This window comes from Pezoporus occidentalis, unplaced genomic scaffold, assembly GCF_034315485.1.
Source record: "Pezoporus occidentalis ecotype Australia unplaced genomic scaffold, CSIRO_AGI_Poc_V1 ctg261, whole genome shotgun sequence".
NCBI classification, from domain to species: domain Eukaryota; kingdom Metazoa; phylum Chordata; class Aves; order Psittaciformes; family Psittacidae; genus Pezoporus; species Pezoporus occidentalis.
The window spans coordinates 278,118-301,869 of NW_026914513.1; the positions used below are offsets into that span (position 1 = coordinate 278,118).

Sequence of the window (23,752 nt, forward strand, 5' to 3'; positions counted from 1 at the left end):
ATCATCCATCTGCATTTGGAATGGGCTGGCTGACAGAAGAAGAAAATGGATGTGTACCTATAACTATGTGTATCTCTGCAGGAAGTAGGTAGATGTACGGTGCAATTGGTAAACTGCAAGAACAGTTTGCAAAGTAAGTACCAAGAAAGCTCATGAAGCTTGGACAGATTTTTGAAGGCTATGGAATGAAAGGACTCTTCAGGTTGAATGTGGGAGAAGGGTCCAAAGTAGAATGAAGAAAATACTTTTTCTACTTTTCAGTAGAGGCCAGCAGAGGAAAAGCCTTGACAGAATTTTTAGTCGCTGCCTGGAGAGACTGGACATGCTCTTCATGCTCTTTTTCCAAAAGCTGTCAGAGGTTGAGCATCCGCAGGCCAGGTGGCTGCAGCACAGCTGTAGTTCATGGGATCCCATGGGAAGGAAAATGCTAGCCGACCTTCTAGCAAGGCAGTGTATCCACAAATAACCTAATTCTGTCAGAGCTTAGTCCCTGGGGTTTTTTCCTGTTAGAAATATAGTAGTTACATCTCACGGGTATTTTGTTGTTGAGGGCCCAAGTCATACCCCACTGGAACTCTGGAACTGCAGCCTTCAGGGTTAGGCCTTAAACTGCAAAGTTTTTTATCCTGCAGAGTCAGTGGCAAAACTGGTAATTTGCAAGTCACATTATTTAAACTGACATTCCTTTTTTTTTTTTTATTTATTTCTTTTTTAATTGTAGCATCATAGCATAATGCCACTATTTACTTAGATGTTTTTGTCTGGGTATTTTTTAGGCTTTGAATAGCCAGTGCATATGCATTCCTAGCTAACTCTACACTGGTGTAGTATTACATGCACAGTAATTACAGGAAAGATTCTCTTTTCCTTTTGTGGATGCACAGGGTAGTCCCAGTTTTGAGATGCTGTCAACCAGGGCTCAGCATGACTTGAATTATTGATGAGGGACAAGCAAAGATGGTTTACCAATTGTCCAGGAATGCTCAGCTGTTTGCAGTTACTAATACTGAGCTAGCACAAGATTTTCCTCTTGACTGCATGTCTGAAGGGTAGAGGATATATTTATTCTTGTTTCAGATGTGTGTCAAAAAAAAATACAGCAAATATATAAAAAACAAGTGTATTGTACTTATTTGTGTCTTGTAGTTTTTAGTGCTAAATCTTAATCTGTTAAAAAGTCCTTGAAAATCATTGAGTCCTGTCTCCAAATGAAAACGTTTTATTTTCTTAATTCTAGGAAATTGAAAAATGAGCTTCTGGAAGTGAGAAGGAAAGGTGGAAACCGTCACTGTCAACAGGACAACAGCAGGGTCTGTGTTCGCTGTCAGAAAAGCTTGGGCTTAATCTTCAACAGAGGAGACCTGTGTCAAACCTGCAAACTCCGAGTTTGCAATAAGTGTCGTGTTGTGGGAACCGATGGGCAGTGGAAGTGTTCGGTGTGTGCCAAGATTGCGTAAGTAATTTTGTGCTTGTGTTCCTGCTTTACATCTCTTTAGCACAAAAGCATGTGCATAGCAAATACGCAAGGGAGGAGTCGTATTTTACAGTATTTTTTTTTTCCCCACTTCTTAGCCAGTTTCAACCAGCCTGCTTGCTAAAGAAAGCTGCAAACATCACAGATGTTGAGCTGTTGGTGGGATGCTCTGAAAAATGACAGAAAATTAGTTACAAGGCAGTGACTGTCTGTTCACATTATGAAAACATGAATGTAAGCATTCAGCACTTCAAAATTAACAGAATTAAGAACAAGTGAGGTCTGTATGTTCTGACTGACATGGTAGGTGGGTTTGTGAGGAAAGAAATGTAAAAATTGTGAGTCCAGACACTTCAGTTCATGTTTCTATCTTTGCTTTGTTTTCTTTTTCTTCCCCTCCTGTGTTGTAGTAACTGAACATCTCTGCATGAAGAGAGAGGGCTGTATTTATGTGTCTTGTTAGTGAGCCTTCTAAAGTAAATTGTGCTATGGTGGGAGGTAAAACAAAAGGGGATATCGCACATCCCACAGTTGGTATATTGAGCATGGGGAATGAAGGAGGAGGGTAGCAGATCACAGTGCTGAAAAAGAAATCAGTATTCTAACACAGAGTAGTATCAAGTGAATAAGCAAAAAGATGTTATATGTTCAAAGATACTTATTTGGTGTATACTTGGAAGAACAACTTACTTGATAGGTATGGTGATGTGGGATTTTGTAGCTTGACCCAGTAAAATAACTATGAAGGAAAAGAGAAATGTGTTAGACAACAAACCTCAGTTATGTATCCTGTTGTAAGAACTGGATGATATAAGCAAAAGACAGGCTAAAGCAATCATGTTAAAGGGGGAAAGAATCAGAGTCATTTCAGAGGGTTGTTTGGTTAATTCTTTTTTTTTTGGTTTTTTTTTTTTGTTTTGTTGGGGTTTCTTTGTTGGTGCTCCCTTGTTTGTAGGGTTTTTGGTTGTTTTGGTTTGGTTTGTTTTTTTTTTACATATTGTCAAACTAAAGAGGTCAGGAAGATAAAGATTTTTGTAAATTTTATTAGATAATGAACTTAAATTGCTAGTTAGATCAGCTTCTTGGACAGTTGGTGAAAAATTAATACAGCAGGATACGGTTACGATTTGTGCCTTCTAACTTTAGCTTTAGAAGGTTAACATCTGTTTTTAGCTAGATGTCTTAACTTTCTCTGCAGCCAGTGGGGCACATCCAGAGGACGGTGTCTCACCTCTTAAGATGAAACATGCTCAAGTGTTTCATTTTGTGAAATGATTTTAAATGGGTAGGGGCCTGGCTGAGCTCCTTTAGGCAGTTCCTGAGATGCTCTTAGGGCTGTGCCTTTCAGAAATGATGGGTGCAGATGAGATGACAGAGAGGAGAATGACAAACACAATACTACTCTTTAAAAATGAAGAGAGAAAGATTTGTTGACCCTGTCAAGTTGCCCTTAGTTCCTTAAATACTGAAACAAATGATTGCTGTGCTGTTTAAAAGCCAAGTGATGACAGGATGATGAGTAAGAGCTGGCTCAAGAAAGTATAATGTCAAAATCACTTTAATTTCCTCCTTTGATAGGGTGACAGACCTTGTGAATAGAGGAGGATCTGTTGATGTCTTATAACTTGACTTAAATTAACCTTTTGATACTTTCTTCATGCCATTCCAATAAGCTGGTAAACAAGGGGAGTTACACCCTGGAATAAATTCTGTGTGACTGCAGAACTGCCTGGAAAATTATAAAGCTCCATTCTCAGAGTAGTTATGCTTATTTCACTGCCATAAGAAAAATAAATAAGGCGGCAGTGGAATAGAACAGAAAATGTCCTGGCTTTTACTGTTAAATGCTTTAGTTAAGGGCTTTGATGCAGCAGATGAGTTTGACAGTTACACCTGCACGTGACATCAAATTGAGAGGTGCTACAGGCATACTGAAGGACAAGATTAGGATTCATAGTGATGCTTGCAATTTAGAGAAGTGGTTGGAAGGAAATGCATGCGGAGGCTCCCTGCGGGCATGTGGAAGTATTACATTTGGGCAAAAATGCAGCTGCAGAATGAGAATAAAAATGGCTTATGCAGCTGTTCCTTAGGAAAGGATCTGGGTATTGTACTGAATGAAAAGCTGAACATGAATCAACAGTATTTTCCACTGTAGAAAATTCCAGCTTCACACAGGGATGTACAAGCAGAATTATGGCCTGTAAAGCACATGATGTAATCCTGTTTTATGTAGGTTACCTGACTTGTTTTGTGTAGCATGCTTTCTGTTGGCCAACTGGTGAAAGTTCAGCAGAAAATAATGATGATGAGCCTAGCACACAGTATGTCCAGAGTAATGGAAGGATTCAGAAGTGTTTGACCCAGGCAAGAGAAAACTGAAAATAACTGAGTTTTAAATCCACAGAAACAGCTGCGTTGAGGAGGCATACAGGCTATTCTGCATACTCGCTTCGGATAAGCAAAATAATATGGTACTGAAATTGCAGTGAAAGGATTTAGGTTAGGTGGTATGAATATTGATATAAACTTGGAGAGGTTGCAGAATCTTGTTTTAAAAACAGGTTGGATAAGCTTCCCTTGAGAATGATGATAGTAAAGATGTTTTGGGGCTGAATAGATGGATAAGGTAACTTCTCAAAACATGTAACCTCTGCTTCTAGTGATTGTGCTGCTATTCTGTATACCAAGCAGTGGTCTTAGCAATCATCTTAAAAAATAATTCTGGTTGAAGGCTGCCTTTGAGTTATTACAAACCAGTCTAATTTACTTTGCAAGTGCTAAAGTTATCTCTACATTGGGCATCTTTATTAAATAGAAATCTCTGTCCTTTTTTTTTTTTTTGTATCCAGTGTTTTTATAAGACTATAGTGACAGCTAACAATGTGTAAAATGCCTTTTACACTGCTGGGTGTAGGAAGAGAGATTATCTTCTGTGTGGGCAGTATGAAATGAAAGTTTGAGATAGGTATTTCAGTTAAATCATTGTACATAGTTCTAGTTTTAATTCTTTTGGTTCTCCTTTCCTCTCATTTAAGTGGGAACTGCAAGGAAAATCAGAATTTTTAGGCTTTTTGAATTATATTTAAAGGAAGAGCTAATTATAAGTGGAAGTGAATGGGGCCTTTGGCAAGATTATAAAGCAAGAAAAAGAATATAGGAGTCCAGTGTTGAGAGACAGTTATTCTGTATGAGTAGCAAACAAAAGGCAGGAGGAGAAGAAAAATCTTCTAGATCTGTAGCATTGATCTGCATACAGTGTTTGTCTCTCTCAAATTGGATTGCTTCACCATGCTAGGGGCTTTGTGAAAAGTGTTAAGAAAATGGGACTTTTTACTCTCTCCTTTTCTTTTGGCAGCCATGATGAAGCATGTTCAAATGTTTGATTTTGTGAAATGATTTTAAGCGGGTAGGGACATGGCTGAGCTCCTTGTAGTTTGCTCCAGGCAGTTCCTGAGATGATCTCAGTGCTCATTACAACACATTAATTACATTCCAAAAAAAACACTTTCAGAAAAAGATTTAGTGACTTTGAGGAAATGAATTTAAATTTGAATAGTGAGATATGTTCATTAGTATAAAACCCTGGGATTTATATATAAATTTTTTTTCAGTTTGCAGTTACTGAAAAAGGATGTTCCCCTTGAATGTCCTTAAAGAGAAGAGTATTATTTGCCTCCCCTTTGCCCTATAGTTTTTATGGGACAAAATTTGCAACACAAAGCATTTAAAGGTCAAGCAGAGTTAGAGATAAGTCTTCTGCAAAATTCTTAATTCTACAGTTACTGAGGGCAGAGGGCAAGGCAGTATTTATTTCTGTGATTGTGTGTCTGATGGTCACATGGTGACAGTATTTAGTGAGGTAAATCAAGCCTGTATGTACTAATGCACTTGATGAGAAGAAGCTTTCTGCTCCACTCCCTGCATACAAGGAACCGACATCATCGGGGCTTTCAGACATAGGTGCTAAAAGAGAAACTTTCAATAAAGGTCACTTATTTTCCCCTGCATCTTCTTAAAATATGATCATTTGCGTTTTAAATTTGGCATCTGAAATGATCAATAGGTTGAGGGAAATCAAGTTTTTTAAGCATCTGCTGACAAGCTGATACTGCAGCTTGATGCTGTCCATGTTTCTCATTGCTAATATACTTAGATAATCTGTGAACAATGCTTTTCTTTTGATTTGAGTTCATCAGCAAGATAAAATACCTAAGTGGCCCAAGTTATTGCAGCAGAATAAAGCAGTAATGGGAAATTTATCTTCATCTTTGAAATAATTGTTATCTTAAAGTGTCACGAAAATTCATCAGTATCTTAGTAACATTTATTCCCATTAACAGCCTAAAAATAGAGGCATTTCAAATATTTTAGTAAGCAATTTATTTTCAGGCTTTTATTTTCATAATTTCTTTTTATCTTAGCTTCTAAGCAAGTTTACCTACTTCTTATAGTAAAAAATTCTGTTTAATAGCCTCACAGCATATTAAAAATTACTCTGTGTCTATGTTTTGGTATCCTCATGTATAGGCTGCATTTTATACAGCTTTTTGTCCTGCCATTTTTCATTTTTTCCTTCCAAATTTTGCTCCCAAGGAAGAAGCAAAATAACTTGAGGAACAAGAGGGGGAAAGGAAGCTAGACTAAATTTCTCTCCTCTACTGTGGATGTGGGTTAAGCAGGATGATCAAAAGGATAGTGAATCTGTTTTACCATTGTGGGTTTTTTCAGCATACATTGCACTTCTTGGAAGGCCTCAGTCTAGACACTGTTTTGGTAGAACATATACATTTTTTATTTTATTTTTTTTTTACTTTGTAAGCTACATGCTAGCTGACAAAGAAAAAAAGGAAAATACATGAACATACTGTAATTTAGTCAGCATGGACCTTTGACCCATTTTAAAACAAACAAAACCCAAACCTGCGCGCACTGATTTGATGTACTGTTGACTAAGTGTCCTTATTTCTTTTCTCACTGAAACAGTTATTTAGATGGGAATGGTTCATTTAAGTTCTGTGTCAGAAATAGAAGAAGAATAAACTTATCTCAGTAGGAAAGGCAGTCTCCCTTTTCCATGATGTCAAAATAACATTATTATATGACTGTTTAGATCTTGCTCTTCACTTTTGGATTCAGAATGTCAAATGCAATTATGAAATTCAAGCTGCAAGTCAGAGACTTAAGCAATCATTTAATCTGAATTAACTTCTACTTATGCGTAGAACAAAAATTGTTTTAATTGGTACTCCTGACATGTATGAATGATGAAGATAACATGAACACCAGTCTTCCTGTGAATTTTTCAGTATATGTGAAAAATACATCCAGTATCAGTGCCCTAGAAATTCAAAGATTCAAAGCTTAGGGTTTTCCCTCTTATTTCATTAGAATGGGGCATTTTTGTAGAATGTGATCTGTCGGGTAAGAATACTTTTGCAAAAGAGGACTGCCGGTTGAAGTCACGATCTCAAGACTGACCCTAATATTGATGATAAGGATGAAAGTCTGAAATGAAGGTTGAGGCCTCTAAACTTGTTTCATGTGACACTTGTAAAGGCTGGCTGTTGATGCCTGCTGGTTTTTGTCTTTTTCTGTGGATGACAGGCTTGGCTGGAGAAGTGAAGAACTTGACTAAAACAAGGCAATACTCCCATTATTTGCTATGTTTTGAACCACAGTTGAGGGGGTTGTCTATGTTTTACCTCAGATTTGTCTCTCTTGTTGAAGTCAGAGCAGAATGGCTGTGGTCATCCTGAGAAACACCCTGCCAAGGAATTGGCACCTCAGGTTAAAATGTGGCTCTTATTACTGCTTAATAAGATCAGCCGGATGAAGAGCATGGGCAGTTCAGTTTACCATCGTTAGCTGAACCAACACACAGTTCAGCTCCATCGGTGTAGTGGTTGTCCCACTCCCTTGCCCATTCAAGCTTGCTTTGGTGCCTTAGGGAAGAATAGAGACGGGTTGTTGCATGGGGTAGAGTGAGGATGGTGAGTAATAAAGTTGTGGGTGAGCCATACCACAGTGGAGTGGAGGAGGAGAGGAAGGCCTTCTCCCAGGGATGGATGCTGGGGGAAGACCTGCTCCTTCCAGCAACAGCACCACTGCTGATCCTTCCTTGTGCAGCCCAGCAGCCCTTCATCCTCATCCTTCCTTGCCTCCTCCCACAGCCACCCCAACCATTCTTCTCCTGGCTGCAGCTCCTTTGATCTCTCCAGCCCCCATGACCCTCCTTGAGTCCTCAGTCCTTGCAACTTATCTACTGTCAAACAAGGAGATACATCGGTCTCAGCCACCATTCCACCCAGGGGGAGGTCCCCATAGTTCTTCTGATGCAGGAGGCACCGGAGAGGTTTTCTTTCCCTCATCACTGTTCACATTTGGCCACAAAATGGAGGAGCTAGCTCTCCAAGGACCCTGTGGCAGAGGGCTGAGCCTCCATGAACCGCAGCAGCCCAGGTTGGTGATACAATTCAGGGATGGGTATGGAAATAATAGCAATTTTTTGCTTGTAAAAGCCTGTAGCTTTGTGTGGGGCAGCCTCCAGTGCCGCTGAAATCCTTGGCATAGGTCACACCTTCATCATCAAATTGTCTGGAGCATGGAGAAGAGTGACGATTCTTGTCTGGATAAGGACCTGTGGAGTCCCCTGTCTGACCTTGACAGACAACATTTAAGCAGTGCTGGTAAGATATTAGGGATGAATAAAATCTCTATCCAAGAGGAAAGCAGCACTTGCAGAGTTTTACGGTCAAACTTGGGAGTAGCTGATGAATAAAATGAACAAACTGTAATTCATACTGCAGTGTGATGTGTCATTTATATTGCAGTGGGATATGACAGCATAGTCAAACATCTGAAGGGTTTCTGGACTGATATAAAGCATCAAACTTGCTGTAAATCTTGGTATAAAGATAACTGCACAGAAAAATGTGTTATAAATGAATTGTGAAAATATACATTCAGAGAAAAACTGCTTTTTTTTATGTACTAGCCAGGCTGTGCATGGTTTCTAATGCAATGAATCCTTTCTACTGCTCACCTCTAACAAAAGTTAATTTAAAAATTCTGAGTGGAAATGTAGGTTTTATTTTATGCCTTGCATAATGACTGACTGTTTGTGATAGTGAATTATAGCGGGTTTTGTCACTAGGAGTCTGCAACAAGAAGATAAGCACAGAAATAGAAGATTACTGCCTTACGGGCACATGTCTTGGATTTTTTTTATTATTTTTTTTTAATGACTCATGCAAAGGTGTGTGATTCATTAACAGCTTTGGAAGAGCTGATTATGTAAGGGTCTTCTAACCAATGGCAGGATCCAATTCTGTAATTTTAGTATTTTCTCAAGTAAGACTCTCCATTCAGGCATGACTCAGAAGTAATTTAATAGCAAAGATACTGATCAGTGCTCTAAATCCATCTGTAGTAATTTTCATGCCCAAGAGACTAGATGATTTCTGTTACAGGCTTGAAAATAAGTTTTCTTATTGATCAGTAAGCAGGAACATATCTAGTTTTGTGGGGGTTTTGTTTGTTTATTTGCCTTTTATTTGAGTATTCATGATTAGTAGCTTTTTGCCAGTAACTCTATGCAGGGAAGCAGTAGAAATAGTAATGTTTTATCATAATGAAACTAATTCAGGAAAAGGCTAACAATCAGCATAAAAATCACCTGCGGAAAACAGCAATGCGAGTACGGGATTTCTTTGTTCCTAATATGGGTACGAGAATTTGAAACCGGAGAAAAATGCGCTGTGCAGAACAGTAGCAAAGACTACTTTGTTCATTGCTCTGAACCTCTGACCTCTGCAGTGATCTGGATATAACCAGGCTTGGTCCATGAACTGCTGATTTGGCTGACAGAAGCTTTGGTGGGGGATCTTCTCCTTCCATTCACTGGAAGTTGCTTTGACACTCCTGTTATTTTGGAGATACTGATAACTGTAAGGTTGAGTAGTTCTCTCTCCAAAGGACTATGTTATCTATGGAAATCTGGTAAAAGTGGTTGAAACACTTTTTTTCCAAGTACATTTAAATGTACTGAAAATTGCTTTTCATTCGCTAAGCAAGATATTATTCTGCTACATGTCCAGCTATCCCAAGCTTTGCAATCGATTTTTTTATTCCTTATTTTGACCTGTGTAAATATTCAGAGTGTGAGAGCATGAATGAATGATGTAAGGGTTTAAGCAGTAGCTTTGGTTGGGAAAGTTTGTTAATGTGCATATGTTTCTGGCTTTTATAATTTTCCCCATATAGACAGCTACGGATAGTGACCGGGGAATGGTTTTTTGAAGAAAGAGCAAAGCGCTTCAAGCAATCAAATCTTGGGACTGACGTTGTCAGACAGTCTATCTTACGCAAGTTCCCAGGTAGGGGATCACAGAGAAGTTTGTGCTGTTAATGAATTCAAACCTTGTTTCTAGAGTGCTTAACTTGTATTTTATTCTTCATTGTTGAAAGCATATATATATATATGTGTGTGTGTGTGTAAAAAAAAAAAAATAAAATATTCAGAGTTGGGTATTACTATGCAGTGATTTGTGAACGATTAATACATAGAAAAAGTATAGTTGAATGAAGAAGTATCTGTGGAGATAGAGAGCTGCTTAAAATTTTACTGCTGAAACAGGTGGACAATATTATTCAGCTGCAAAGGCAGCAGCAGAGGTTCTAAAAGCTCTTTCTCAGTTCCTGCCAAGAAGTTTGGCTATATACAGAGATCTAAACCCAGCCTTTTATTTTTATTTTTTTTACATGGACTCTCTTATTTGTGATGGTGGTGTGTAAGAATTATTCAATTTATCTTTTTCAACTCTGAACAAGATAGATAGATGTTAACTCCTGTGCTGTGTGCTATAGCATGAGCTACATCCAGACTATTTGGTACTTCTCAGTTCTTGCTTGACTTTCTTTTTGCCTAGATATCTCCAGTAAATTGCACGTGAACTTTCAGGTGCAGTAAACAGTCTGGTTCTTTTGACCAAGCACAGCAAGTGTACTATGTCTGTGAGTTGCTGTGGTACCTTGCATGGTAGCACAGGACCACTGGTTTAAAGAAAAACAGTTTTTCCTGAATGCTGATGCCTCACTTAACTACTACACTCTACACACAGAAAACATTATTTAGATAGTCTTTTTAAAGACGCAGCATTTATCACTTTCACCAGGAGTGTGATGAGCATAGGCAGATTGCAGGGAGAGGGACTAGACTACTTCCATTTGAAAATGCCTGGTGCAAATATATTTGCCATTTTTGCTTGGCAAAATGCTGATCTTGCCAATATCAGCATGCTTCAGATGCTATTATGAAGCTTGCCAAACTGGGTGTTTTGTGATTTGCTACTTGACAGAAGTATTGAAAAATATGTTTAAGTCATTTTCCTCACACCTTGCTCCTAGTTGAACAAACATTTCAATTAGGAAAACATTCTTTAATTTACCACAAAGATCACTGTACACTGCAAAATTATATTTCAGGTCCTTTGGTTATTAAGTGTTGTCAGTGATAAATTCGGAAGCATAATTCAACACAAGCATTGATAATGAGAAACATTTCAAGCTACTTGAAGTCTTATTTTCTTTTAGTAAAAGGAAAACCTAAAGAACCGTCAGAGTTGTTTGTGGGGAGGGGGGTTTAATGATATTTTATCATACGGTTTTATTTAGCATTGAAAAATTATTTTTGTATGTTGTTTCATAGGTACTGCCTTTTTTGTGCATTCACTTTTTATTTCTTTCCCTGTCCACTGAAGATACAGTTTCCAGTAAGGATGAGGGAAGAACATTTAAAGATCAACCCCAAGAGAATGAAGAAAAGAGGCCAGATGTATCAGTCTCCTCCACAAATGGCCATAAATCAGTCTTCAGTGGACCTAGAAAGATAGGGTAATGTCTTTTCTTAGGGAAATGGATAAATCAGGTAACAGCTGTATACTGTTGAATGCATTTTCTTTTGAGTTTCTTCAGCATTCTATATCTGCCTCAAACTTTCCAGGGTTAGAAACAGCTTTCATTTAAAAGCATACTTACTATAATTAGACTGCTGTTTCCTAGGAAATGCAGCAGTAATTACTCTTCAACTATAAGTGTATCAGAAAAAAGGCAATTTTACTTCTGGATTTTTCTTGTTTATACTCTGAGCTAACAGTGTCTTTAAAGGCAGGTTTGCTCAAGAAGCAAACGCAAAAATGTAGTATTCAGAGGAGCCAGTTTTTATGTATATTGGTTGGTTCTGCGCACAAGTCAAGTTTCCCTTCTGCTTCCAGCTGTCAATAATAGTCAAGCAGTGTCCCTTTCTTGTGTGTGGGGCAGTAAATAAATGGATAGGTTGCTGATCATTTTACAGTCTCTGTAATGTGTGTGGTCCCAGTTTAGCTGTGTCCTTACAGGAGCACTTGGTTAGTCTCAGGGGACATGGGCAGATGCACCAACTATATGATTAGAGTGGTATTCGGACATAACTTGAGCCTGTTGGGTGAATGGGAATTAAAACAGGATGAAGAAATAGAAATAGGTTTGATAACCAGGTTTGATGCTGTATTGACTCTTATACGCAGAGCTGTCCGTAGGTCAAATAAACGAAATTAACAAAATGCACACATCACAGTATTCCAGTCAGGCTGTTGTTTCCTGGGAAAAACCTTACAACTTCTAAAATCTTTTATTCCCTGTTTTCATCAGGAAGCTGATTAGGGCAGTTACCAAAGGAGAAATTACAAATGCCAAAGATGAAGGTGAAAGGAGCACAGGCTCAGAAGCTGAAACCCAGAGTCTGCCTAGTGGCAAGTCAACCCCTTGCTCTGAGAGGTGAGCAGCAGAAATCTGGTACCTCTCACACTGAGATTAACTTAGTGGTGTGTGTAAGTCCTCTGTGTTGTATTGTGTCTTTGAATGCTTGGCATTAATATTACCTAAGAAACAGAACTTGTTTAAAAAAACCCACAGAAACAACAGCAATAACAAAAAAACAAACCAAAAAAATCATAAAAATTATCTCCATCCATCTTCCTTTCCTTCTGTTCAGCTGTGATTGGTGTCAGTACATTGTTGGGTTTGCTTTCTGGGTTTTAGTTGATGAGCTGAGTACATGTTGCAGAACTGAGGCCTTTTGTTCCAAAGTTTTTCTTTGGTAATGACATGGTAATTGATAATAATTTACGTTTTCTTCTTCAAAAGCTCTCTTTGCACTTCTCTTTCCATGATTATTGTCTCAGTTATCTCTAACAGAATTGCATTTATCATTCTTCTGGGCTTAAGGGATCTCTTATCATTTTTTTTGATAGCATTTTAAAAGGCCAGATGCAACATTCCTCTCATGTCCCACCTCCAAAACAAAGCCAAAAATAGCTCATTTTTTTCTTGTTCAGTTGGATAGTCTATGCTGGATGTAGACCAACATTATTTGCTGGGGTGCGCACAGAAGTTTTACAATCTAGACTTAATTTTCTGTTTAAAAAAAAAGTCTGCAAGATCCTATTTTCTGTAAGATCCAATAAAAATTTCTGACTCTAAAACAGTGCTCTTGCAACACTCCAAATAGGTATACAGAAACAGAGGATATCGGGTAAAATGAATGTCACAAAGTTTAATTCACATGCAGATGAACCTTCTTTTTTAAGCAAGAACTTGCTTCTCTTTGTTACCTGTGATTCAAAACCCTGATTGCTGGATGTTAGGCAACATGCCTAAAGTTGATGGTTCTAATCCTTTTGAAACTTTATTTTTTTGTTTGCACTGGATGCTGAAGCACTTACTAGCCAAATCAGCTTTAAAGCTAGTTTTCTTCCTTAATCCTTACACAGTTCGCTAAGGTTTTTTTCATCAGAGATAAATAGGCTCTCTGTATCTAACCAGATTCATACCTAACTTTTATGAAAGCAGTAGTATTTTTGCTGGTTTTGGGGATTTGTTTTGCTTTTCATGGGTGAAAGTTCTAAGAGGAAAAAAAAAACCCTGGAGATCCGGTGTCTGTGCTGCAGAGCTAACAACAAATACAGCTGACACGAAGCAAGATGACTTGGCTGGTATCAGCCTTTTTAGATTGTTTTTTAGCCCTGAGCGCATGTACAAGACAGGAATTTTCATCCTTCTGCTAAGAAATATAAGCTGCTCCTCAATCCTTCCACAAACTAATATTTAGAAGTGCCATATCAAAAGTATTCCCTAGCAACACAGCTGGGTTACTGTGTACTTTGATACAGGGCACTGATTTGGCCAGGTGAGGATGAGATGGCAGGCAATTCAATAACCCTAATGTAATAAGTCCAGTACCCTGGCTGTGGGCAAAAGCTAAAAATTAATGCTTTATGGAAAGACGAGCAAGGCAATCAAACATAAAGGCTATTTTTATACACAATTCTGTCTGTCCTTCTAAAAGTGTACACGGGGTTTATCTGAATTCTATCACCCCAAATAAAATTACTTTGCTTCATTTATGGTTAGCTGCACAAGAACTTTCTTGCAGTCTGGCACATCAAAGCAACTAGCACAGATCTCCCACAAGCATCCTTGTCCTAATTCTAGTGAACTCAGAGAAAGTTACTTAATAGTGCATAAACTTGGTTTAAAAGCAGCAGAACTGAGTAGTAGTTATCAAAAATAACAGCAAAGCTTCCCAGGGCACCATCCATAACTGTTTTCAGTTTCAAATTAAAAGAATATAACAACATCTTATGACACTGTAGCTGTCCTAGATTTTCCTGCATGTTTCTGAGTTTTTTAACTGCCCTCATCTTTTTAGCTGCATTGCCAAAATTGGTAGTAGTTCACCTAGCAGCAAGGAAACTGAGAAAGAATTTTCATTCTTTCTAGAAATTTCTGTTTCAGAGAAGGCAAACTGAGCTGAGAACAGGGAGTCCTAGGCCGTAAGTTTGCCTCTTCAACTGGTTTATTTTTAACAACAGAAAAACTGTTTACTGACTGGAAGGCTGCATTAGGATACTTCTAGGAGAAACAGTATAGGACTTTCAGGATTAGCTACACATGCACACTACCTCATCATACTGAGGTCTTGCATACTACCTGGAAATGCTTGGCATAATTTTATAAGGTTTTTCTTTTTTCATCTACTTAAAATGCATACAAAATGTGTTGAACCTCTCTCTGAAAGCAGACTGAAATAAGGGTAAGTACAAGAGAGGCCTGTTTAACAGGTTTGATGTGCAGGGGCTCTGACTGATGACTCCTGCAGAACCCTTTATAGCATGTTTTCAGATCTTTTATCCCAGCCTACTCTTACTTCTGAACACTCCTATTGATTTATATTAGTTTATACAGTAGGGGAAAAAAAAAGTCAGTAACAACAATTTTTGTAACTGGAAGTCATGACAGTCCATCAAAAGTGGAGTGACATGCAGTAAAAGTCAGGTTTTCAACATTTTGGCCTTTTTCCATACACTGGTAGGCTTGGAAATTAAGGTATGTGCATCTAAGTCCAAAAGCTTTGCTAAAACACAGATGACAGCCAAGTAACCTTGATATTATTTTGCAGCACCAAAACTGCATCTTTATGTAAACAGATAGGACTAAAATTCGGTCACAGCACATTTAGTAGGATTTGCTGATCACTGTCTCAGCAAATTAAAAAGTGGCATATATGAGAAGTGCACATGCAGAAGAGTGTGTTTGTTATGCATCACCTAGTGTTGTCAATATACTGCCAAAATAGGATCGTAATTATTAAAAAGTTACCATATGCTCACTAAAATACAGAATGATGGTTGCATAACATCTGTAGACAGCCCTGGTGTCTGGGGTTTTCCTTATATTCCTTGTTTTCAATAACTCCACCAATGCGGATTCAGAGCCTGTGCTTACTGCTTAATGTAGTGATTCAGGAGCTGTTGTGTTTCACAGTGGTTTTTCTCAGTTCAACAGCAGTTCTAATGACAATTTCCATTGTGGTAGAGAAGATTTTTACTGCAGTTGCTCTAAACATGATGACAGCCTAAACCAAGCGAGGGTGAAATTCAGCTGTTGTCCAGCACAGTGAAGATGCCTGCAAATCTGAAATAATTATTAAGCAAGCCTCTTTTGGCTGAAAATATACTGTCAGTTCCAGAAATTTTCTTCAGTAAATTTGCACTACTATTGTCCTCTGACACTATATTTTCCATCTGAATAGGGTACAATTCCTCCATCAATTCCTATTTACCAGTTTGGGTTTATTTTGAAGTAGTAAGTAGAACTGTATGCAAAACTGTTACGGTATGCAAGACTTTTTGATATTTCTGTGAATTGTGAAAAAAAAATTAAAAGTTGAAACTGATGTTTATGGAGAAAGAAGAGACTGAGATTTTGTATGTTTAATGCAAATTTCAAACGTAAAGAAAACTTGAATTGGAAATGTATTTCAAAATACATTTAAAAATGATTTTCACTGTCAAGAAAGTGCAGCAGCTTACCCTTTCTACACTTCCTCAATAGTCATATTGAGTCAGTATTTTCTAATGGAAAGTGTGCCATGGAAAAATTTCTGTTTGTTGTGGTATTGGACAGCAGCTGGGTTCTGGTATACTGGTCACAGATGTGGGGGTTTTTTTGGTCACTTTTACTAACATGAAATCTGGCAGAAAGACTTGTCTAGCTTTCCTAGCTTTCCAGGCTGGTTGAAACAATTGACTTGGGTCAAGAGTCATTATTGCAATATAAATAAGACAGTGAACAAGTTGTTTTTTTTAACCGAGAGGATGAAAAGAAGATAGCCAAGTATTTTAGACTTTCTGGAGACCCTGCTGGCATTAACATTGGCTGCAGAAAGTGGCCAGAACTGTCATGACACCATAGTTTTACTTTAAACCGAGGAAGTGTTACACAAGTCATCACACCTACTGTTGGGATGCAACAGTCCAAAATTAACATAGAAACACAGAATGGTTTGGATTGGAAAGGACCATAAGATCATCTAGTTCTAACACCACTGTCGTGGGCAGGGATACCTCCCACAAGACCAGGTTGCTCAAGGCCCTGTCCAGTCTGACCCTGAACACTGCCATGTTCATGGATGAATGCAGCTTCTGCAGCCTGGACAAGAGCCACCCACTTGGGCTTTTTCAGTTACGGTGAAAGTGCTGAAAACTCTTGTGTTACTTGTATGGATAAGGTAATTCACTTTCCCTATGTTTTTCTTTCCAGGTTACATTTCCTTGCAGTCACGCAGTTCATCTGGGACAATGTTATTCTAGTAAACTGTTACCATGGCTGTTTTATTGTAGTGGTATGGTAAATGGGTTGCTTTGGTTTGCTTAAAACAGTAGCGCTTTAATACCTTCTCTCCATCACAGAGGGAGTACTCTTTCATTGAACAGCAGTGATGCAGAGGCCACTGCAGGCCATATGAAAGGGGCTGTGGGTCCCATGAACAGAGGCAATGTTTCCATACCTTCCCTTCCGAGGTCTCCAGCACTCAGCATGTGCAGCATGACTGCAGATTATAGCAGGGTAAGTACATTGATGCAGAGCTGACACCAAACAAGATGGCTTGGCTGTTATCAGCCCTTTTAGCTTGATTTTTAGCCTGGAAAGAACAAGCCTTAGAGAGAAGATTTTGTTTATTCCTTAATTCTGCTGGGCCCAGTGAAGTTCTTCACTAGAACAAAATGTGTCGTGTCATATCAGTGATGGTTTTTTTGGTTCGGCAGACATTTTTCTTTTGTCTAAGAATTGTTGTTAATATCCATCATTACCTAATGAGTTAGATTCTGAACTGAGAAGCAGAAGGATGTAAGTTAGCATTTTGGCACTTCAGGGCCTTGAGTAAGTGCTGTGGATGCTAAGGATATGACTTTAAACGTGCAGAGTCCAGCATGTTCCCACTGACTTCTAAGGAAAACATTGCAAGCTCAGTACTTGCAGAAGGTGAAACCGTACTGACTTGAGGTTTGTCTGGCTTTGGACACTGGGCTCTGCAATAGTTTATGGTATAACACAAAATGTGTGCTCAAAGCTTTATCAAAATGGAAGGTGGGATTCCTCTTGCCTGTTTTTAGGCCTCTTGGGATGTAGGTGGGCATGACTGAGCTAGCTGCTTTGGCTGTTTCATAATAAGCATGAAGCCAGAAGCAGACACTCTCTTTGTTCCCAGACAGCCTGCCTGTTTGTGAAGCAGCTCCTTTGCCTTGCTGTGCACTGAGACATCCATCTCATTTCAGTCATCCCCCCTTAAGAAATCAGGATTAAACTAGCAAGTTACTCCAGTTGCCATGACTTAAGTGTAAAAGGAAAGTGAAATTTATAGTCAGAGTAATGTTTTTACCATTAAAGTTTGGAAAAAAGTATGTAAGCATTTGGTATCAGAGCCCTATTGAATGCATAAATACTTTTTTTCTAACTTCCAAATTTGTGGTCTAATATATTGTCTTTCCTGATAAAAAATAAATCAGCGTATATGAAGGGCAGTTTTGGGACCTGTAAATAAATTAATAGTTGTTTTATTTATATGCTTGCTGGTCCACAGACTGACTTGATTTCAAGTGGCATTAGATTTGGTTGAAAAAGGCCAATCCATTTAATTTGGATGGAGTTATGTTGTTAGCTATTCCTTTACAAGAAGGTAAAAAGCCATAATGGTATCAAGTATATTGGTTTTATTTAGGGGATTACACTGGCATAATTTAATTAGTTCAAATACATTTGCATTTACTCTGAATGAAATTATTATGCTGGTATAAAAAAAAAATTAGTTTTTATATTTTCTTGCCTTTTTTTATTCTTTTGATTTCCAAGCTAAGTGAACTTTTAATAGACTGGAGTGTTTCATTTCTCTCCTTTCACTCCTAATGCATTACTCTGATTCTTCAGTTGCAAATTTAGGCATGAAGCATATCTTTGTGCAAATTTTATGCATGATCTGTGCTAAGCAAAGCACATTAGATTGTAATCTAAACAAATTCAGTAATAGACTGAATGCTAAAGGAGCTTTAGAGTTCTGTGGGCTGATGGAAATGATGCTTTTAAGCTGATAGTGAATAAGCCTGCTTTTTGTATTTATGGGATGTGCATTTTTCTTATTGGTCAGGACATTGTCTTAGACAATGGCGTGATTATTCCAGCAAGTGAAAGCGTACCTGAAGATTTAGTAAAGAAGCGTGGTAGGAAAGCATCTGGAGCACCTTCCATTGCTGTTTCTAGGGTGTCTCTGTCATCAGGCAAGTATTAAATCTTTTCCTTCTTTCTGCCAGCCTATATCATCAGGGGTTTATTAAATTTCATAAACTGCTTCATATTCATTCTGAAAATTCTTCCATTTTCAAAGCAAGTTTATACCACTTAACAAGTTTTATATTTGAAAATACAGTAGTGTTAATTCCAGTAATTTTGGCACAAAGTTAGTATTAGGTAAGTTATATACTCTTAGAATTGTTACAAGATTTTATTCGTAATTGGACATTGTTGAATCATTCTCTCTGTGGTTGACTCTCTGCAGATACTACCTATCTGCCATTACATTTCACACCCACTTTTCCCACAAGCATATATGGAAAACAATGAGCTGTCAGAGAACAGTTCCCTTGCAGACTTCATGTCCTTTTATTTTTATATGTGATGCACTGAGCCAGTCAATTCCTCTGTAATTTACCTCATTTCATTGGAGGCTGTTAGGTAAATGAGGCTTGCACAGGAAGGTGCTGAGCGATCCACTTTGCAACAGTGGGTGGAGATCCTTCTTTTCCTGTCTGAAATAGGAGGCAGGAAAGCCCTGAGCTCTTCTGCTCCTCCCAGGCACTCAGTCCACTTCTTACAGGGCTAACAGGGTGGGTTCAGATATACAAGTTTCTCTCCAAAACACAGCAAGGCTCACTTCATTTCATCTGAATTTAGCCCAAAGCAGAAACCCAGTGATGTATCTCATAGAGCCAATCAAAGGACATAATTTTCTTCACCTTAGATTTTAGAACTTGAAAGATTCAGAGTTTATTTGAGAATATTGTATGGTGCAACTCCAGGCAGAGAAGTTACAGACAACTACTTCTTTAGGAAGTGAAAATTCTCTTGTTTCTGCTATCTTATAAAATAAAGACTTTCCTAGTAGAAAAGAAAGGGCCTCATGTTGCCAAAGCAACTGGACACTGAGCAAAATTGCAGGCAACCTGGGATTCTTCATTGTCTCCTTGTTGGGTGATCTCAAAGGAAATTAAACTCTGGAGATTATAGCCCAGATAGAAGATTAACAGTTAAAAACTTTCCAGATTCCTACCTTCAGGGTCATTCTTTCTTTCACAGTATATTGAACAGTCATGCAGAAGATTTATATGGAGAGGACCAAGGTCTTTCTCCAAGACATCTTACATGTTTTATGCCTATAGGATGGCTAAGAGACCTGTAGGACTTAAAAGAAATTTGTGCAGGTCTCGAGACTTGTTCGCTGCCCCTTCCCTTCTGCACAGGGAACACCAGTAATGGCAGAAATACATTCTATGTCCATCCCTAGTTGCTTAATTCTGAAGCAGACACTGGGGAGAGTTTGGTGGTGGTGGAGATGTGATAATCACCATGAACACTTGGACTGTGAATTTGGCAGTATTCCAGGCTGATAGGCCTACGAGAGAAAGTAAAAAACTTAATCTGTAGTATTGTCCGCAGGAGGCAATTACAGCAGATATATAGGGCAGGAGAAAAAAATATTGGCCAGAAGGCTGAACAGCATCAGAAAAGCATATTTTTCAATTTATCATGGTCTTCAGTTGCCGTAGTTTATGACGGATACCTAAAATGTTTTGTTTTTTTTTTTTTTTAAATTAAAAACCAGTTAGGTTTGTAGAAGATGGAACTGAATGTTTTCGTACAAATTATAGCAAGCATTTTAATTGCTTTTATTTTACAGATCGTAGCCGATCTGAAATAGATTTGAGTGGATCTTTCTCTGAAGGAAATGAGGATACTCTGAGCATAAGAAGCAGATCTGTACCTAGTGCCTTAGATCAGGAACTGGTGAGTGATAAATATGTAAATGTTTATCTGGTGGAAATCCTGTTTGTTCAGACTTATGAAATCAGCACTGTGTGTATATATATGTATTTATTTCAGGGTTATGTGATGAGTTTTTAAATAGCTTCATTTTCTGAGTATGTTGGCTATAGAATGCTTCCATTGAACAGTCATGGTTACAGATTGTTATTGATTTTCTGTTTTTTGAGTTCACAAGTGAAAGAAATCTAGCCTGAAAAGAAATTTTAGGCATATATTACACATGCGCTGGAGTTTCGTTAATTCATACTTTCTTAAATTTTAATTTTGATGCTGTGAAATACTGTACTTTAAAGGCTTTTACCTTTGGTTTTGATTTTTCCCTTATATATATATATTTTATCAAATGAAGCCACCCTTTTAGTTCTGCCACTGCTGCTTGGTGCCTTTCCTGTTCACCGTTTTCTGTCATACCTCTCCATGGCTTTTTCTATGTATTCTAGGCTGCTTTTCTTGACGTGATTCATAACTGCCTTCTTTTCTTCTGGGCATAGAATCATAAAACAGGGTTGGAAAGGACCTTGAGATCATAAAGTTCCACCCCCCCTGCCATGGGCAGGGACACCTCACACTAAACCATCTCACCCAAGGCTCTGTCCAACCTGGCCTTGAACACCACCAGGGATGGAGCATTCACAACCTCCCTGGGCAACCCATTCCAGTGCCTCACCACCCTCACAGTAAAGAACTTCCTCCTTACATCCAGTCTAAACTTCCCCTATTTAAGTTTGAACCCGTTACCCCTTGTCCTATCACCACAGTCCAAGTGAAGAGGCCCTCTCTGGTATCCTTGTAGGTCCCCCTTCAGATACTGGAAGGCTGCTAGGAGGTCTCCATGCAGCCTTCTCTTCTCCAGGCTGAACAGCCCCAACTTCCTCAGCCTATCTTCATACAGGAGGTGCTTCAGTCCCCTGATCATCCTCATGGCCCTCCTGTGGGCTTGTTCCAGCAGCTCCATGTCCTTCTTATGTTGAGGACACCAGAACTGTACACAGTACTCTAAGTGTGAGGTCTCACAAGAGCAGAGTTGCAGATGTGCATAATTGCTGTGAAAGAATTTCTAACCTTATTAAAAATGCAGGGAGGGGAAGAACAGTTATTGAATAAGTGCTTCATCTCATTATACTCTTTCCTGAAGTTCCAGAAATTGTGCTTATAACTTAAGAACACCCACAGTCCTCTGCATTATGGTTTATGCACTTTGTCTATTGTCATAGTCCTTCCCTGTCATCTGCTCTTTTCAGAAGAGCATTGGCCATGGGAGATGTCTCCCCTTCTTTTAGCGTCTGATACCTGTGGCTTGGTGGAAAACAACAATTCGGGATTTCCATCTGTTTCTTGGCTTGTAAGTGCTCAGAGAATTTGCCTGCAGCATTGCTTTGATTGGGTTAATCTGTAAGGAAATAAGAAAGGCCATTCCTATGTGTCAGATTTCTGTGGAAAAAAAACTTCAAAAATAAGTGATTTATTTTTTAATTGCAACAAAGAAAAAGGACGTGTTCTTGGTTAAAAAGCTGGAAAATATTGCAGAAGAAAAGCATAAAATAAGAAAATAACAACTTTAAATAACTTTTCATCAGTTTTTTGCTCTAGTTGTAAATGGTGGGGTAGTTACAACTTAAGGATTTCTGAGACAGGTACCAGAGATGCTAAATCCAGAGTGGTATTTTGTTCTTTGATTTTTGTCTTCCTCTTATTCTGAGGGATTTTTTTTTTTCTTTCTTTCTTGCTGCCTGTGAATGAATTTTTGGCTTGCATCTCAGCAACTTTGTAGCTTCTTTGCTAATGTGGTATAACCTTGACTTAGTTGCTCCAGGGTCTATGAGAGTGCTAGTTCCTCTTTAAATTTAATTCATAATCAAGTTCACAGATCTCTTATAATAATAAATATATAATATATCATATTCTCATTTGCTGTGTCTTAGGAAATAAATTGATTGCATTCATCAGCTTTAGTGTTACCATAATTTTAGGGTAGTTTGACTTACAGGAGTCCTTCAGAGTCTTGCCCTATCTTCATTATGGATAGAGGGTTTTGAGATAAAAGTTGCATTCCTGCTGGAGTTTAGTTTACTTGGTGCTCAACATTAAGAGGCAAAAAACAAAAACATAAATATTTAAAAAAAATATAACCCCCACAGGAGACCATAAGATTAATGCCCTACTAGCTCTAATTTTAATAGGCTAATAACACTAACCAATTGTGTAGTTGCAGTTCTGTAACACCTCCTAAGAAACATAATCATTGTAGTGCAAAATGGATCAAGAGCATTGGTTAACATTAACCATTCTTTTAGTTTCAGATATCTGCTTGCAGACAAAAATTGGTAGTCAGCTAGCTGACATCAGGAACCTTAATATTTGAGTGTCTTGACCAGAAAAGCCCCAGTCCGAAGATGTTTATTTTTTGCCTTGTATTTAATTATTCAGCAGTAAAAATGTAGCAAGTCCACAAGAATGTATACAACAGTGCAAAGGAACAGGAAGAAGCAATTCTGCTACAGGCAAGAAAGAAAGGGGTGTATTCGTGTGCCAAGTTTTAAACTTGAGTACTCCACTTGAATTCTGAAGTCAGTGAGGAAAGAAGTGAAGGATGGGTTGGGGTGTTTTGGTTTTGCTTTAGGGGTCTTGGGGGTGTTACTTTTGGGGGTTTAGCTGTCTCTCTGAAATAGTTTGCTCTGTTGTGCCTGGGTCTCCATGGACTTTTTCTGTAGAGTATAAAATATATGTGACTTCTTTTTTCTTTGGGGTGGTAACAGTGCCCTGAATAGATAGAAGAGATCAGCAGAGAAAGCTCATTGTAAGAACATGAAGCTGAGAGGAGTATTTGCTTTAATATGTAAATTTTGGTCCCAAATAGAATAGTGGCTTGTCCTGATTTCCCTCTGCTTGATATTAAATATACAGTTACAGTAGGAAAGTAGCAATAGAAAATTTTGCATCACGTTCAGACGCTTTTATTTCAGTGCAGTCACTGGAGCAAAGGAGAAGAGATGCAACATCTAGTTTTATGTTTACTAATGGAAAATGCTCTGCAGATCTTGACATAAACTGTGACAGTTCAGCTCTCCAGCAGCATTTCCTCTGTGCTGTTTTCCCTGATTAGCATAGAACTCTCCTGAGTTTGAATACACTACTTTGCTGTTTAGATTAAGAGAATGAGGGCTGCAAAGCAACAGAGAATGAGGTAGCTTACCACATGAGATTTATAAGGTTTTAAAGCAGATATAAGGCAGTTGAACATTTGACTTCCACTACAACTAGAAGCAGAGTCTTTCAAAATACATTCCATAAGGCTTAAGGAAA

At 38.3% G+C, this 23,752-nt stretch overlaps 1 protein-coding gene across 1 annotated transcript in view; it reads left to right on the top strand.

The window, feature by feature from the left end:
• SYTL5 (synaptotagmin like 5) overlaps positions 1-23,752 on the top strand; it is a 77,831-nt gene that overhangs the window by 35,681 nt on the left and 18,398 nt on the right. The window contains exons 4-10 of the mRNA XM_062624093.1: positions 1,238-1,453; positions 9,740-9,852; positions 11,236-11,368; positions 12,164-12,289; positions 16,765-16,921; positions 18,498-18,627; positions 20,304-20,410. Of these exons, the coding sequence (XP_062480077.1) occupies positions 1,238-1,453; positions 9,740-9,852; positions 11,236-11,368; positions 12,164-12,289; positions 16,765-16,921; positions 18,498-18,627; positions 20,304-20,410 (982 nt within the window). The remainder of the gene's footprint in view (positions 1-1,237; positions 1,454-9,739; positions 9,853-11,235; positions 11,369-12,163; positions 12,290-16,764; positions 16,922-18,497; positions 18,628-20,303; positions 20,411-23,752) is intronic.